General features: G+C 40.0%; 2 protein-coding genes across 5 annotated transcripts in view; both read right to left on the bottom strand.

Moving 5' to 3' along the window:
• Window positions 1–4527: 4527 nt before the first annotated feature.
• On the bottom strand, window positions 4528–15059 carry ANKS4B (ankyrin repeat and sterile alpha motif domain containing 4B). Its single transcript, XM_025916919.2, has 2 exons — window positions 14817–15059; window positions 4528–6568 (listed from the first exon to the last, which is right to left on the bottom strand). The coding sequence occupies exons 1-2, from the start codon at window positions 14978–14980 to the stop codon at window positions 5479–5481; spliced, it is 1254 nt and encodes a 417-aa protein (XP_025772704.1). The 5' UTR covers window positions 14981–15059; the 3' UTR covers window positions 4528–5478.
• The window catches only part of LDAF1 (lipid droplet assembly factor 1), a 58933-nt gene continuing 56211 nt past the window's right edge, over window positions 15052–17773 (bottom strand). For all 4 annotated transcript variants that reach the window (XM_086692821.1, XM_086692823.1, XM_086692824.1 and 1 more), the window contains one exon: window positions 15052–15186. In XM_086692821.1, coding sequence (XP_086548947.1) covers window positions 15087–15186 — 100 coding nt within the window. In that variant the 3' untranslated portion in view covers window positions 15052–15086. The remainder of the gene's footprint in view (window positions 15187–17773) is intronic.

Here is a 17773-nt window from a genome sequence, read left to right on the forward strand (position 1 = left end):
GGTGAACGAGGTGAAGGAGATTAAAAGTATATTTATCATGATGAGCACTGAGTAATGTACACAATTGTTTAATCCCTATATTGTATACCTGAAACTAATATAACACTGTATGTTAACTATATTGGAATTTAAATTTTTTTAAGTGCCTGAAATAATTCATAGATTTCTTCTTTTGATCTTTCCATAAGAGCCCATACAATAACTGTTTTAGGCCACCAAGACACAATAGAAAAGAAACAGTCATTGTAAAGGGAATTAAGAGATACAAACTTTGAGTTATAAAATAAGTTGTGGGGATGAAAAGTACAGCATAGGGAATATAGTCAATAATATTGTAGTAATGTATGGTGACAGATGGTAACTATACTTATCATGGTTGAGCATTTCATAAAGTATATAATTATTGAACCACTATGTTGTACACCTGAAACTAATATTGTATGTCCACTATACTTCAATTTTTTTAAACAAGCAGTATTTACCCCCAAAAGCACACAGTCTAGGAAAAGAGAGATGTAAAAAGATGACTACAGTACCATGCTTCAGTGTTACAGGAACATATAGTCAGGGTCCCAGCAGGAACAGGGGTGACTGAAGAGAATTCAATGAAGGGACTTTAAGAAAGGAGAGGGGAGAGTTACAGGAAGCAGAGGGGACAGTGAAGCATGCCAAGGCCAGCCACAGTAGGAAGCTGCCACCACCACTCGCTGAGTTGGCATGAGCAGTTAGGGAACCCAGCAAGCACTGGAGCTAGGGCAGACAGGGGCTGTGGGCTTGGATGAAGGGAGGCAGCCACAGCCCCACAAGGAAATGAGAGGTGGAGTAAATGTCCCAGCCCCTCTTTCCTCCCACTCTCTGGTCTCTTGATGGTGCCTCCCACTGGCCAAACCCAATCAGAAGTCCAGGGAGAGTCCATGGAGGTCACCAATGGGACACAGAGGAAGGTGGAGAATAGCAGAGAGAGGTTCTGGAGGTTAAACAGAAGGTGGCCTGCACAGCTACAGGGTCCAACCCAGACTAGTGGCAGGCAGAGAGGGTGAGTCTCCCAAGAGAGTTGGCTACATGGAGGAAGGATTTCCCAGGAGGAGGGATGATTGTGTGCAGGGGCACAGGCATAGGAGAGGCACACTATATTCAGGAAGCTACAGGAAACCTGGTGTGGCTGCAATTAGGAGAGAGAGAGAGGAAGGGCCAGAGATGAGATCAGAGGCTTGTTAAGTATGCCATTCTCAAAAGAGGAAGAATAGATAGAGCCCTGGGTTTCTCGGTCTCTGCATTATCAACATTTGGGTTCAGATTATTCTTTGTTGTAGGAGGCTGTCCTATGCACGGTAGGATGTTTAGCATTCCTTGTTTCTAGCCACTAGATACCTGTATCAACCCCTGGCCCCCAACTCACGATAATGAAAAATGCCTGTAGACATTGCCAGAGGTCCCTGGGGCAAAATTATCCCAGTTAAGAATCACCGACTTGGGAGAAGATGGGTTTAGTTCTGGGCATATTGAGTTTGAGGTACCTGTGAGACATTCAAGGGGAGACGTCAGATAAGCACTCGGGCTTACGGATTTGGAGCTCAAAACAATGGTCTGGGTTGGTTACTCAGATTTTGGAATTGCAAGCATACAATTGATGTGTATAGCCTGACAGCCTGAGATATAAGCACGATATGTGTTTGACACACCAAACTCCTTCAGTGAAATGTTCTTTCTTTTATTTCTCACTGACTTTTATGTTAGACTACAAAGAGAGGGAGACAGAGAGAGAACCAAGGGCATTAGGGAGTTTGATAGCACTGGATAAGCATCTAGTTTAAGGGATGGAGGTCTGAATACAGTGAGTATTTAAACTCATCCAGGCTCATAATCCTCCAGTCTGTCTCTAGACAAGGCATTTATACTGCTCTAGCTTCCTCCCTTAGGCCTCTCTTGTTTCATTTCGTTTGAAACATCTAGAATTCTTATAACAGTTATAACCTTTTATAATATGGTATAAGACTTTTTTACAGCAATGTGGCATGATGGAGAGGCTATATCCTTCATGATAAGTTGGGAGAACATTCACATACTGATTCTGTAAATAATTCATAAGAGGCCAAGAGCCCACAAGAAGAGCATAAAGGTGCCTGGTGAGATCCCCAATAGCAAATGTCTCCCCAAAAGAGGTGAGAGTTGTCCAACGTGACTGATGACTACAACTATGTTACACTTGAGGCAGAAGATGGATTGAGAATGGTTTGTGCAATGGGGAGAAAGTTTTTCCTTTCAGAGTCACTCCTTTCGACGTCACATAACCCACCCTGACCCTTAGATGCCATGTGAGACACTACATTCAGTGAAACTCCTAGGAATCAACAGCCCAGCATAATTTGCATCTTGCCTCCAGCCGAGGCCTCCCATCTAGTTATGCAACAATAAATAGTGACCATCTGCTATATGACAGACCAGAATTTGGTACAAGGGATATGTCAGTGAACATAGGACAGAGAAAACTCCCTGTCTCCAAGGAGCTTACATTGTAAGGCAGAACATGGCTTCTCCAATAGGGAAGTAGGCGTAGCAGAGTTCTCAGTAGGGGGAAACTTTTAATTCAACTTCTTTGCTCCCTGATATATAAGACCGAAGGTAATTCTCACTGTTTCGTTCATATATTTTGATCTAATTTTTGTGATAATTGCAGACATGGTATCTACCCTTTAAATGGAACAACAGGGGATGTTCAGAGAATGGTAGATGAGCCAATGGAGCCTATAAGCTGGGTTACCTTAATAAAAATAAAATTCAGCTGTTGAAAAAAATGCAACTCTGACAACCCATTGTGGCCTCACAGAGGTTTATGATTATTCACGTGATAACAGAAAGGGATTAGGTTTGGTCCCTTCTTTTTAATCCAGCAATTTTGGATGGCATTTTCATGTGACATTTTACAATCCACATGTCCTTCAAAATCATATCCCCTTCTCTCATCGCAAAATTGACATGAAGTCCAAGGGGATGGTCATGGTGAGAGCTTCCAGTTCTACTGGACAAACAAACATCCTCCTTCCTGTATTTTCTGAGCCAAATGCTGCCCCTCCAGTAGAAAGAAGAATTCTCCAGCATGGAGAATTCCAGCTGGAAATGAGGAACTCCCACGAAGCACTTTGAATGAAATCCTTTAAGGCGGAGAGTTCCAGTAATATTTCCACTGACCTGCCTTTTCTCATTCTCCCAAAGAGGTATCTTTCCACGTCCATAAGGTGATATTCTATCCAGGCAGCAATGCAGGTTCCCAGCTCACAAGTCTTTGTACCACCTCACACAGCCTCTCATTTGCTACAATGTATCGCCAGGCTTTCTATACTACTTTTACCTCTGACAGTCATGTACAAAGCACTACTAGAACTCATCCTTTTTGTTAACAGCAGCACTTCCTCCCCACCCCCCCCAACCCCGGTGACTTATACTTCTCATATATCCTAGGAACCAGTGTCTCATTAGGCAGATTCTGGAGAATAAGTGGAGAGAGGATCCTGGCATCTACAATAATGAAGTACTAATACACGCAGGCTCAGACACAACAAACTTTATCTGGGTTTCTTTCATGTGCCAAATGCTTTTGTGCACACTTTTTGAAAGCAAATACAGCTTCAGTCTATTACAGACCAACAAAATGCAGTATTTGTAAACATGATCATCCCCCAGTGCAACATATTTATTCCATGACTGACAATCTTTCTGAATCTATCCATTGAGGAAGAATGAGCCAATTGTTCATCAGATTTACACATCTGTACCCTCCTGAAGCTTATCGTCTCCATGGGTGCCTCTTGAAATAACCCAAACAGATGTGCATGAGGAACCATGCTGAAGATGAACAGCTGTTTCTGTATTATACACACAGTCAATAGTAAATTCCACTTGATGTAAGTCTGGCTATAAAAATCCAAGGAAGCTTAGCTGTTCAGTAGGGTTTCAATCTGAATTGGGACAGCCATTCAAAAATGTCAGCTGCAATGCTGCCAGTTTATATCGTAGAACTTACACATATTCAGACATGTGGCCATGGTGACAGACAAGAATAAATAAAAGATATGTACATAATAGAGGCTCTTGGGTGGCTCAGTCGGTTAAGCATCGGACTTCGGCTCAGGTCATGATCTCACAGATCATGGGTTTGAGCCCTGCATCGGGCTCTGTGCTGACGGCTCAGAGCCTGGAGCCTGCTTCGGATTCTGTCTCCCTCTTTCTCTGCCCCTCCGCCTCTCATGTTCTATCTCTCTGTCTCTCAAAAATAAAAAAAGTAATAAAATTTTTTTTAAACCACATAAAAAAAGATATGTACATGCACATAAAAATGTAAAATTTCCTTTTATAATCAACTTTTCCCTACAAATGACCTAGATTCCCCCCCTTCTTTTAAGTTTCAGAAGGCACTTACCTTGAGAAAAATCATGAAACAGTCCAGACTTTTTCTCGGCATCCTTATTTTCTCTCCACTCCTTAGTCTTGGTCTGCTAAGACTGCCATAACAAAATACCACAGACTGGGTGGTTTAAACAACAGAAATTTATTTTCTTACAGCTCTGAAGACTGGAAGTGCAAGATCAAAGTATTGGAAGGTTTGGTTTTTCCTGAAGCATCTGTCTTTGGCTTGCAGATGACTGTTTTCTTGCTGTGTCCCCATGTGGCCTCTTCTCTGTGTGTGTGTGCAACCCTGAGTGTCTCTTCTTCTTATAAGGACACCATCCATCTGTGTCCCTTATGACATCATTTAACTTTAATCACCTCCCTAATGGTCTGATCTCCAAATACAGTTATGCTGAGGCATAAAGCTTCAACATACAAATTTTAGGGAGATACGATTCATACTACATCAGGTACCTGGTATTCTATTTCTTTCTTCACTCTCCCTACATGCTGCTCTGCCTCTGTTCCCAGGCAGGAATATTATAAACCCATTTCCATTACTTATAAACATGTAAACATCTGTTGAGGGGTTAAACACATTTAAGTTGGACATGAAGCCTCAGGCCAACGGAAGAACTCAAATCTCTTCCAACAGACAAAGTCATAGAGCTCAGGACAGAACTGGAGTTGGAATCCCCAGGCTCTAAGGATGAGAAAGTAAGCAGCATGCTTGTGTGACAAGAGATTATAATTTTTAAGTTCAGAGTTGGAAAATTAAAGAGATTTTCCCTTGTCTGTCATTCATTTAACCCTTTCTATATTCAAAAATATCAAAAAGATAATTGGAGAGAAAATTACATTCTTGTATTCCCAGATCTCTTTGAGTTGGTCACTGGTGGTTTTTCTGGACAGGTACAGAATATTTCTCAGACTACAGTCTGGGCCTCTTTCTTAGGAGCGCATTTCCAAAACCCTAGGAACAATTCCCAGTGGCCTGGCATTGGGCATACAGAGGGTGTTGACTGGAGGGTTTCCAGTGGGCCACAGCATTGCCCCATTGCTGCAGGTTCACCCTGTGGACCCAATAATCCATCAGAGACTGGTGTCAATCAGTTGCCCAGGCTGTTGTAGCACCTGCTTCCTTCCATTTATAGCATTAAGAACTTTCTTCCTGGGACCAAGCTGCATTTGTATACTCTGAAGATCCTCATCAGAGCAAAGTAACAGAGCTTCTAGATCAATCTGCTCTCTCATGAAAATGGGAAGGAATTCTTCCAGGTGGTGGGACTGCAAAAATACTTCCAGAGGAGTAGCGTCAACCACATCTTCCTCCCACTCCACTTCATCCTCATCCCAAGGCAAATCATCTTCATGGCTGTTTTCCACTCCCTCTTTGTTAGCCTCAGCTTCCTCAGCCTCTGCTGCTCCTTGTCTCTGAAGCAATTCACTGTGCATCTGAAATCCCAACACCCTCTTGCTGTCTGAGAGGTCTTCGGGACTTAATATTCTGTTCCTTCTAAAAACAATATTGCCTAGACCCGGACGGTTAAGAATGGACTCGTGATGCACACCTCCGTCCTCCTTTGCTGACAAATGGAGCTTCTCTTTGAAGTCCTGGGAGAATGTGTCTTCCTCCTCTTCTCTGAACACTTCCATCACATTCCTCTGCCCACTTCTGCTCTCCTTCCCTACCAGCTCTTCTGTATCTTTGTTCTTCTTGAACTTTATCTTGAAGGTGTCTTTAATGCCCTTAGTTGCTGACCCAAATGTACCAGAAGCAGAAGCATTTGAAAGGGATGACCTGGAGAAAGTAGCCTTGGAAGAAGAAAGAGTCCCAGATTCCTCCTTGCTATAGGTGCGAGCCATCTTATGTTGGTGCTTCTCTTGGAGCCTCTCGCACTCTTTGATCTGCCTCCTGGCATTCTTCTGAGCCTGCTCCTTCAGCCTGGTAACTTTCTTGGGGCTCATGATGTTCTGGGCAGTGGCAGCCTTATCCAGGAGAGCAACACATTCATTCTGCTCTCTGCTAGCAGCAGCATCCAGTGGAGACTGTAAGTTGTTGTCCAGGGCAAAGATGTTGGCACCAAAGTTGACCAGGAATGAAACACAGTGGGTATGACCATTGGAGGCTGCATAATGCAAGGGAGTATTTCCCCAGATGTCACATCTATTAGGGTCCCCTCTAGAAAAAATATCAAAAATACACATAATTTTTGTTTCTTAGAACATGAGGTCCAAAATAAATAAATAAATAAATAAATAAATAAATAAATAAATAAATAAAACCAAGATGAACAAAATACATGTTAATCCTGCCTTGGCATTGGTTATAACTTGTGAAAGTCTAAACACATAGAGAAATCAACATGGCCAGAAACAGAAAGAGCCCATCTCTACCCTTTGCTTCCTTTTTAGAAGAAAAGCTTTCCAAGAAACATCCCCCTCCCCCAAAAAAAGCCACTTTCATGTCTCATTGTTCCCAATTGGATCACATGTCTATAGGAAGAGAAATAGAACTACTATAACTTAGGCCAATTAAAAATTTTCCCTGAAGCTAGGGATAAGATTACCCAGTGGCATACTTGTAAATGTTTAACAACTGGCTTACCCAAGAAAAAGATCAAAGCTCTGATTTATGGCATGTGCCAATTTTTGTGTTGTACATACACCCATCATGGCAAAATTCAAGCTACTAATGTGATATTACTGGACACAGTTTGGAAGAGATGTACAGTAACACAATGTTATAAATTATTCCCACCATATATGTAGATATTGCAGATGTGCAAAATCTTAAGAACATAGTTAATAGTAAAATGCACTAAATAATTAGGAAGTGAGAAGTTTTGAGTATTTAAAAATATAATTTATTAACTGATAGGTTAAATAACCTTATTTTTAATAATGACTCTGTTTAACAGACTGAAACTTCCTGAAAATTTAGCAATCATCTCTCATGAGCTGGTAAGAGCTCATTCCCACTCTAACAGTGTTACCACACTGGAGTCACATGTAGGAAAATAAAGAACTGAACAGAACTGGGTTCCCACCAGCAAGAAAGAAGAGGAGAATGGATATTGTGTAGGTACCAAACAGTATCTACTACAACCATTATTCATACAAAGGGTAGAACATATCCATTGATTCCCCAACTTACTTCCATGTAATTACAGTGTCATATATGCGATCAGTTCTGCAACGGCTTATGGTGTAATTGAGGGTACTATCAGATGGGATTAAGGCCAGAGACCCCATGCCAGCATAGAAACAGTCATGCGGTAGGTGCTCAGTAAAGATTTGTGGGATGAATTAATGCCTACTGGAATCTTGCCCCAGGCCACAACCCCACTCCCCCTATGAGATTGTGAGTTACTGGCATTCATGTTGTTTAATATGGCTCTGGCCCAAGCCCAAGCCATTGATGAGGACTCTGAAAATACAGGTACTAAGAGGGATTCTTCCCTCACCCTAGACTACACCCCCAAACCAGGATCCCTCTAAACTTTCCCCAGTCTGGACCCATGGAAGGACAGGAGACAGGTTCTGAGAAGGCCTCTTGACATTCTTGGTGAGTAGGATGTGGAAACAGGAGAGACAATCCGTGCACTTGCAACTGCCACATCAATGCCCTGTGACCCTTCCTCTGTTGCTTGCTACTCAAAGTTTGGTCCCTGGATCAGTAGTAGCAGCTGCAGCTGCTAGTTTGCTAGAAATGCGGAATCTTGGACTGAATCAGAATCCGAAGTTTAACAAGATCCCAAGGTGATATGTAAGTTCCCTGCAGATTGAGAAGAGCTGTGCTAGTTAACGGAGCCTAACCAATGTCCAGTAATTTGATGAATCGGATTTGTAACTCCTCCATGGAAAGCCTTGGTCTCCTCAGGCTTTTCAGTTGTGAAGGTTTATACTTTCAACACCATCACCACCACCCACCATCACCATCTCCTTCTTAAAGAAAGACCAGGATAATTATCAGAGGGGTAAAATGAGGCTCAGAATGGTTAATTGATTTAAGCCTGTTACACAGGCAGCATACTTTGGATCAGGCTTGCCTCCAGGCCTAACGGTCTCCAGCACAATATAGTCTTATGTTAACAGACCTCAAGTTTTTCTACTTTACCAGCTATGAGGCCTCAAGCTTAACTCACTGAGGACTCAGTGTCCTCATCTGAATGAGTGTGAGAATAATTTTCATGGAGTTGCTATGTGAATAAGTTAACAGAAAGCCTTAGAAAAGTGCTTGGTCCATAGTGAATACTCAATAAACATTACCTATTATCATTTCCCTTTTCCCTAAACTCATAATCCCTAATTTCATATATTTATTTTTCCCCACAGCATTATAATAGCTCTTGTGACTTTTGTTAAATGTTTATTTATTTTGAGAGAGAGAGCACAGGGGAGGGACAGAGGGAATCCTAAACGGGCTTTGCATTCAGAGTGGAGCCCGACATGAGGCTCCATCTCGTGACCATGAGCTCATGACCTGAGCCAAAATCGAGTTGGACGCTTAACTGACTGAGCCACCCAGGTGCCCTAGCTCTTGCGACTTTTTAACACTTACAGTCGTACTTAATTTACCCAATATTTATGTCCCAACTCCCTAATGAGATAATATGCCTCAGAGGGCCAAACCTGTGTCTTTTTGTCCTTTGTATCACATCTCCTAGCAGAAGTCTCAGACTCAAAGAAACCAAGCAGGTCATTTAAGCAGCTGAATGGAGCCAAGCTTGTTCTTTCAACAAAGTCATAGTTGAGTGTGAACTTCAATGAGAAAGGATAGCTGTCGCTCAGCAGCAGCTGACTGCTACCTTGAATAAAAGCAGGCACAATTTGGCCAGGGCTTCCATTTTCCACATAGAGCCAGACATCCAGGATTTCATGTGGAATTTTTTGAATTTCAAACGTTGGCTCCAATTTAAAAGAAAAATACAGTGAAATCCAAATAAAACACAGTTTTGGACTGGATCCAGCCCATACTCTGGCAGTTGGTAACCTCCTTCTGAGCAGAGAACAGCATGAACAGATGCACATATGGGTGATGTTAAACATGGCATATCTGAGGAACCAGGAGTATATTTCGGTTGACCAGAGTGCATGGAGATGGGGCAAGGGAAATCAGTGTAAAGAGGAAAGAAAATGAAATTTAATCTAAGGAAAGCAAATATTAAATAAGACCATTCTGTCGGGCTGCTACTTCCAAGAGGTCTGCTCAGTATGCCTGATTTAATTGTTTTGGATCAAAGAAAACCTCTTTCAGTCTTAGTGCAGTTGTGTATCTTAGGGGGGCACAGTGCCTCACCCCCAAAGATGTCGTTTTACATTTTATTTATTTTAACCAAGCACCATATTCAAAAGACTCCTTAAGTACTCTAGACATCAAAGAGGGATTGTAAAAACATCCAAGATGGTACTATAAACATAAACAAAAACATACTGGTTAAATTTGCTTGAAACTATTGGGTTGTGTAAGTTAAAAAAGAAATTATTGAGAGGAGTGAGCTATGGTGGGGATGTTCAGGGTCTTAAGGAGTTTAGGTTAAATCTACATGCTTTGGAACTTATGATCCTTTCAAGATGGAAGGAAGAACATCAAGAAAACCTTGAGATGACCCCAAAGATGTGTCTTGTTCTAAGAAAATTTCAAATGCAAAATTCCAAATTTATAGATGAAACTGTCAGTAAGATGATTTAAAAGTTTCCCTAGTGTATTTAAGTTATTTCCACTTATAAAAATTCTATTTAAAAGCAACTTTCTTGGGTGCCTGGATGGCTGAGTTGGTTAAGCATCTGACTCTTCATGATCTCACAGTTTGTGAGTTCGAGCCCCAAGTCGGGCTCTGTGCTGACAGCTTGGAGCCTGGAACCTGCTTCAGATTCTGTGTCTCCCTCTCTCTGCCCCTCACCTGTTCACACTCTGTCTCTCTCAAATAAATAAATATTAAAAAAATTTTTTTTCAAAGCATCTGACTCTTAATTTCGGCTCAGGCCATGATCCCACAGTTCTTGAGTTCGAGCCCTGCATCAGGTTCTGTGCTATAGCTCGGAGCCTGGAGTCTGCTTCAAATTCTGTGTCTCCCTCTTTCTCTGCCCTTCCCCCAGGTCCCTCTCTGTCTCTGTCTCTCTCTCAAAAATTAATTTTTTTAATGTTTATTTTATTTTAAGGCAACTTTCTGGGGCGCCAGGGTGGCTCAGTTGGTTAAGCAACCAACTTCAGCTCAGGTCATGATCTCGCAATTTGTGAGTTGAAGACTCGCGACAAGCTCTGTGCTGACAGCTTGGAGCTGGAGCCTGCTTCAGATTCTGTGTCTCCCTCTCCTCTTCGTGCTCTGTCTCTCAAAAATAAATAAAAACTTAAAAAAAATTTTTTTAAATAAAGCAACTTTCCAAATTTGTGTATAACTTAAAATATTTTCTAATGACAAATTTCATGGAGACCTTATATTTTTTTTAATGTTTATTTATTTCTGAGAGAGAGAGACAGAGCATGAGCAGGACAGGGGCAGAGAGAGAGGGAGACACAGAATCCAAAGCAGTCTCCAGGCTCTGTGCCATCAGCACAGAGCCTGACACAGGGCTCGAACTTGTGAACTGTGAGATCATGACCTGAGCTGACACCGGATGCCCAACTGACTGAGCCACCCAGGCGACCCTCATGGAGTACTTCTAAATTCAATCTTTGTCTTTCAGTCTTTGGTGTCTTTCATACTTCTTAATAGAATCATTACACATACCTGCCCAGATATTCACAAACTGGTCCCCGTCGTTTGATTATCTGAATCTAATATTGACGCTATAGTGTTTGCCTAGGCTAAATTCAGTCTTGGGTTGGTTTCTTTTCCTATTTCTTTTTTCCAAAAGAGAAACTCACAGAAGAGATTTTAAAATAATCCCCATTTTGCTCTTGATTTTTTGTAGGTCAGTGCATTTGGGCAGTAATTTTTAAAACCGGATTGGTATTATAGTCACTAAATGGGCAACTTGCTTATATTAACTTACTCTGAGCATCTGGTCCACATCATTTTTTCTCTTTTGAAGTTAATTTGTTTTTTGTGAAGCTGTTCTCAGAAAAAAAAAATCAGTCTTTCAAAAATGTTTTTCTACATAAGAAGGAATATTTGGACTTATTAATAATCAAAGAAATATAAATGAAAACAATGTACTACCATTTTCTTGCCCATCAGATAGGCAAGGATTAAAAAGAACAGTAATACTCAGTTTTGGCAGGAGTATGGGAAAATGAACAATGCTGGAGGAATCATAAAGTAGTTCAAATTTCCTGGCACATTATGTGCCAAAAGCTTTTAAAACATAGCACCCTCTTGAATCAATAACTCTGCCTTTAAGAATTTATACTAAGGAAATATTAGACCCTTGTGTAAAGATGAGTAAGCAAGGGTGTTCATCCCAACTTGTTAATAACAGGTGAAAGACTGGATTCAAATTTAAGTGTTATGAACAAGCAACTGATTAAATAAATTATGATGAAACCATAAAAACAGAATACCATATAGTCATTAAAAACCAGTGACATGATGGGGCGCCTGGGTGGCTCAGTCGTTTGAGGGTCCGACTTCGGTTCAGGTCATGATCTCACACTCCGTGGGTTCGAGCTGCATGTCGGGCTCTGTGCTGATGGCTCAGAGCCTGGACTCTGCTTCAGATTCTGTGTCTCCCCCCCTCTCTACCCCTCCCCTGCTCATGCTCTGTCTCTGTCTCAAAAATAAATAAAAACAGTAAAAAAATTTTTAAAAAACAGTGGCATGGGATGCCTGGGTGGCACAGTTAGCTGACTGTCCAACTCTTGATTTCAGCTCAGTTCATGATCCCAGGATCATGGGATCAAGCCCCACATCAGGTTCTGCACTGAGCCTGCTTAAGATTCTCTCCCTCTCTCTCTCTCTCTGTCTCTTTCTCTCCCTCTCCATCTGCCCCTCTCCCCACTCTTCTAAATCCAATCTCTGTCTTTTAGTCCTTGGTGTCTTTAATACTTCTTGATAGAACCATTACACATATTTGCCCAGGTGTTCACAAACTGGTTCCCCTCATTTGATTAGCTGAATCCAATATTGATGCTATAGTGTTTGCCTGGGCTAAATTCAGGCAAATTCTCTCTCTCTCTAATTAACAAAACAAAACAAAACAAAACAAAACAAAACACCAGTGGTATAGATTTCTACTTCAAAGAGCAAATAAAAAACTGAAAGTGAAAATGATCCATAATCTATTGTTAAATAATTAGAAGCAGGTGTCAGAACAGTTTGTATAATATGACTGCCTTTTTTCAGGGGGAAAAATGTATGTGTATGTACATGTCCTCAAAGGAAAAAGTCTGGAAGGATATAAGCCCAAATGTTAATGACTGTGAAAATTGGTTTGATTTTTACTTTATTAAATTTATCTTTGTAATATGATGTAAAATTTTGCAATAAGTATCCTCGAAGAATAAGGGAGGAAGATAACTTAGGTTAAAACAAAAAAAATTCACATACACTTTGAAGGCAAAATGAAATTTTGTATAATTGGTGCCATCTTCCAAGTGTAGGAGAACATATGTAATTATTGCTTTTCATCTTTAAATTTTGAAAAGAAAGGAACACAATTTTTAACAAAGCCAGAGTTTGGGTATTAATAATTACCACATGATCCACTGTCAGTGATCAATGACTGATTAACTTCTAAATTCAATTTTTAATTTATTTCCCTTTTTAACTCCCTTAAGTATAACTGGCAATTGATCTCTCACAGTTCCTGAAAATTGGCTGTGGTCAATATGGGAGCCTAAGAAAACCTGTACAAGATATTTTTTTCAGCCTATATACTCCATGGCAACTTAACACAATGGTGGAACATGGGGTCTTACCTTCCTCTTCCTCTACTCACCAAAACATCCAGTCAACTGTAATTGATCCTACACCCAAACTGCCACTCCAATCCATCCCTGTCTCCCCATTGCCATTGCCACTGCCCTAGTCCAGTTCATCTCTCATCTCAACCATTAAAAGAGCCCTTGAACATTTTCTGTGACTGCTACACAGCTGCCTGAACAAGTTTTGTAAACACAAATCTACCAGATGGCTACCCTGCTTAAACCTGACAATGACTTCCCATGCCGTTAGGATAAAGTTCAACTCCCAAACAGAGTTTACAAGGCTCTTGTGATCTGGTCGTTTCTTATAACTTGGCCTCTCCCCATTAAAGCTGCATCCAGCCATACTCAACTTCAGTGCCTAGAATGCAAAGTGCTCTCACTTGGGAAACATTCTTCCTTCCATCTTCTGGCCAGCTTCTTCTCACCTTTCAAGTTACAGCTTCAATGATCCAGAAAGCCTATCCTCACTCTATGGTTTGGGATAGATGCCTGTGTTATTTATGTAGTGCCCTTTCTTTCCCCCCTTTATAACCAATATCATCTATGACTTGACTTATTTAATTTCTGTCTTCCTCTCTCAAATCTGATCACCATGAGGAGAGGAATTGGGTCTCTCTTGTTGATCAGAGCATCCCCAGTGGCCAATAAAATGGCTGGTACATTGCAAATATGTAAAAGTAAATATTTACTGAATTGAAATTGATTCACTTAGCTCCTTTATTAATGTGTTCTTTTTTCCTTTCTTTACTGCCATCGGGTTATAGTTGCCAACACTGCCTAGCCCTTCTGGTAACATGCAGAAGAAGAGATAGGTAATTCCTGCATTAGAATTTGGGGGAAGTGTGTATGCATGTGTATATATCTGACAGCTAGAGAGATAAGACAGGCTGAAGGTCCCTTGTAAAGCCAACTATTTCATCTAAGAATCATGGCTTGCATTAGGGTTGTGTATTAATAAAAGGCTGTGGATTTTAATGGAATAGATAAAAAAACAACGCATCATTTGTTCCAATCAAAGTTAACATCTTAAAGTCAAGTAAAACAGTGATTTCTTTTTAAGAGTCAACCATTTAAATTTCATGGAAAAGTTTGTTTGTTTGTTTGTTTGTTTGTTTGTTTGTTTTAAAGTAGGCTTCAGACCTAGCATGGAGCCCAATATGGGGCTTGAATTCATGACCCTGAGATCAAGACCTGACCTGACATCAAGAGTCAGATGCTTAACTGACTGAGCCACTTAGATGCCCTTATGTAAAAGATTTTTAAAGACACAAAATTAAAATATCCTCCCCCCCATCCCCCTGCCCCGAGCAGATAACAAAGCCTTAGAGTTCAGGATCTTTCTATGTGTGGCTCATAAGGGATGAGCCATCCCCATGGTACCAGTTCTTGATGTGAAAAGAGCATCTCTAGGCAGTTTTCTCTTTTTCTCTAAAAAGACAATTATTTAGACAATCCATAAAGAACAAAGTATTTTCACTGACTTCCCTGTCTCTTGCTGCTGTCTGTAAACTCCTACCATAAACACTGTTTACAGTAGAAACCATCAGGTTGAACTTACCCTCTGCTGCAGATTATTTCTAGGGCTTCCAAATTCCCATGGTAAGCTGCCAGGAGTGTGGGAGTCATGCCATCTTCATCAGAAAGATTCAGATCTCTCTTGGTAGCCTCTTTCAAAAGTTCTAAGTAGCTATCACTAGCAGCTTGGTGGTAGCGAGTGGACATTTTTCCAGCCCACCTAAGCCCAGCCAGATATTGCTCTCCAGGCAGATCAGGTTGTTGGTGAAGTAGCCTTCCTGCAAAGCTGGTTAATAAGTAACAAGGAAGAGTGTCACCTCAGGACAAAGGTCATTCCAGCCTCCTCCATGGAAGGCAGCCAGAAAGGTTCACAGCACTGAACTTGGACCTTTCCTTTCTGGCATGGCCATGACCTGGAATAGTAAGGAATGCGGGGCTCCTCTTGAGTGTTTTAAGCCACATTTAATTTTTTCTGTCCATTAGCATGTCTTGAATGTAGTATTGGTCATCTAGGCACAGAATGTACAAAATAATTTCCAAACAATTCAGAACTAGTCTAGTTCACTGGGGAGGTCTACTTTAGAAACTATTTTATTGAGGTATAATTTATACACTATGAAATTCACCCCTTTTAAGTGTGTAATTCAATGATAGTAAATTTACACAGTGGTTCAAGCATCACCACAATCCAATTTTAGAACATATCTATCACCCTCAAAATATCCCTCATACTCATTTGTAGTTAATCCCCATTTCCCCTCCCAACCCCAGGAAACTACTAATCTGCTTTCTGTCTCTATAGATTTGCTTTTTAAGGGAATTTAATATAAATGGAATCATAAAATATATAGTCTTTGTGTTTAGGGTTTTTTTTTTAGCTTCACATAATTTTCTGAGGTACATTCATTTTTCAGTATATAACAGTACTTCCTTTTTATTGCTGAATAATATTCTACTATAGAAATATACCAAATGTTCATGATTCATCCAATAGCTGATGGACATTTAGATTGTTTCCCCTTTTTGTTTTTATGAATAATGCTTCTAAGAACATTCACACGCAAGTCTGTGTGGACATATATCTTTATGTCTCCTGGGTTTATAGCAAAGAGTGGAATGGCTGGGTTACATGATGATTTATATTTAACTTTTTCAGAAATTGCCAGTGTTTTTCCAAAGTCACTGTACTGTTATACATTTCTACCAGCAATGATTGGTGATAATTTCTCCATATCTTTGCAGCCTTTGTTGCCTTTTTGCTTATAGCCATCCTTAGCGGATGTGAAGTGGTATCATTATGGTTCTAATTTGCATTTCCTAATGATTAATGATGTTGAGCATGTTTTCATGTGCTTATTAGCCATTCTTACATCTTATCTTTATTAAATTGTTTGCCCATTTTTCTCATTGGGTTATTATCTTATTATTGAGTTACAAAAGTTCTTTATATATATTGAACAAAAATCCTTTATCAGATCTATTTTGAACTGAATGAAAATGAAGACACAACATCTCAGAATTTTAAAACAGAGCTTGGCCCAAATGTCCATCAACTGATGAATGGATTAAGATGTGGTATATATGAGGTGCCTGGGTGGCTCAGTTGGTTAAGTGTCTGACTTCGGCTCAGGTCATGATCTCACCGCCCATGAGTTCGAGCCCCATGTCAGGCTCTGTACTGACAGCTTAGAGCCTGGAGCCTGCTTTGGATTTTGTGTCCCCTCCCTCTCTCTCTGCTCCTCACCTACTCACACTCTGTCTCTCTCTCTCTCAAAAATAATAAATAAACATTAAAAAAAAGATGTTATACACACACACACACACACACACACACACACACACACACACACACAGTGGAATACTACTCAGCAATGAAAAAGAATGATATCTTGCCATTTGCAACAGTGTGGATGGAACTGGAGGGTATTATGCTAAGTGAAATAAGTCAGTCAAAGAAAAACAGATATCACACGATTTCACTCATATGTGGAATTTGAGAAACCTAACAGATGATCATAGGGAAAAGGAAGGAAAAATAAGATAAAAACAGAGAGTAAGGCAAACCATAAGAGACTCTTAAATAAAGAGAATAAACTGAGGGTTGATGGGGGTCAGGGGTGGGGAAAATGGGTGATGGGCATTAAGGATAGGACTGGTTGGGATGAGCCCTGGGTGTTATATGTAAGTGATGAATCACTGGATTTTACTCCATGACTACACTGTATGTTAACTTGAGAATAAGTAAAATAAAAATAAAAAATGTAAAAATAAATAAAACAGAGCTTGGGGGAGAAATTAACAGTTTTTAATGCCTGTATTAAAAAAAGAGAAATATCTCAAATCAATAACTTAAACTCCCACCTTAAGGAAAGGAGGAAAACATGGAAAAATTCGTGCAAATAAAGAACACAATGTAAGACCAAAAACATGGTCCAAATATCTGTGTAAAACAAATAAGTGTAAATGGACAAAATTCACCAGTTGGAAGACCCAGCTATATCTTATTCACAACAGACACAGCTAAAATATAAAATTGCAGAAAGAATGAAAGCAAAAAATGGAAAAGTTTTATCAAGAAAATACTGACAAAAAATGGTATATCTATATTTATATCAGACAAAATATAGTTTAAGCCAAAAAATTACTAGGGATAAAGAGAGATGATGAAAGGAACAATTCATCAACAAAATATAATAGTCCTAAGCTTGTGTGTACCTAATAACATAGCCTCCAAATAGAGAAAACAAAAAATAATAGAACTGGAACAGAAAGAGCAAATCCACAATCACAGTAGGAGATTTTAATTAACTCTCTTAATATTATATATATAATGATAATGTTAATTCACCCTCTGTATATCATACACACACACACACACACACACACACATATATATATTAGGTTAAAGATTAGTAAAAATATAAAATATTTGAACACAATTAAAAGCTTGACTTAACAATCCTATATATAACTCTATACTCAATAGAAAAAGTGTGTTCT

The sequence above is a fragment of the Puma concolor genome, chromosome E3 (genome assembly GCF_028749965.1).
Source record: "Puma concolor isolate L17-30 chromosome E3, mPumCon1.1.hap2, whole genome shotgun sequence".
In the NCBI taxonomy this organism is placed as follows: Eukaryota; Metazoa; Chordata; class Mammalia; order Carnivora; family Felidae; genus Puma; species Puma concolor.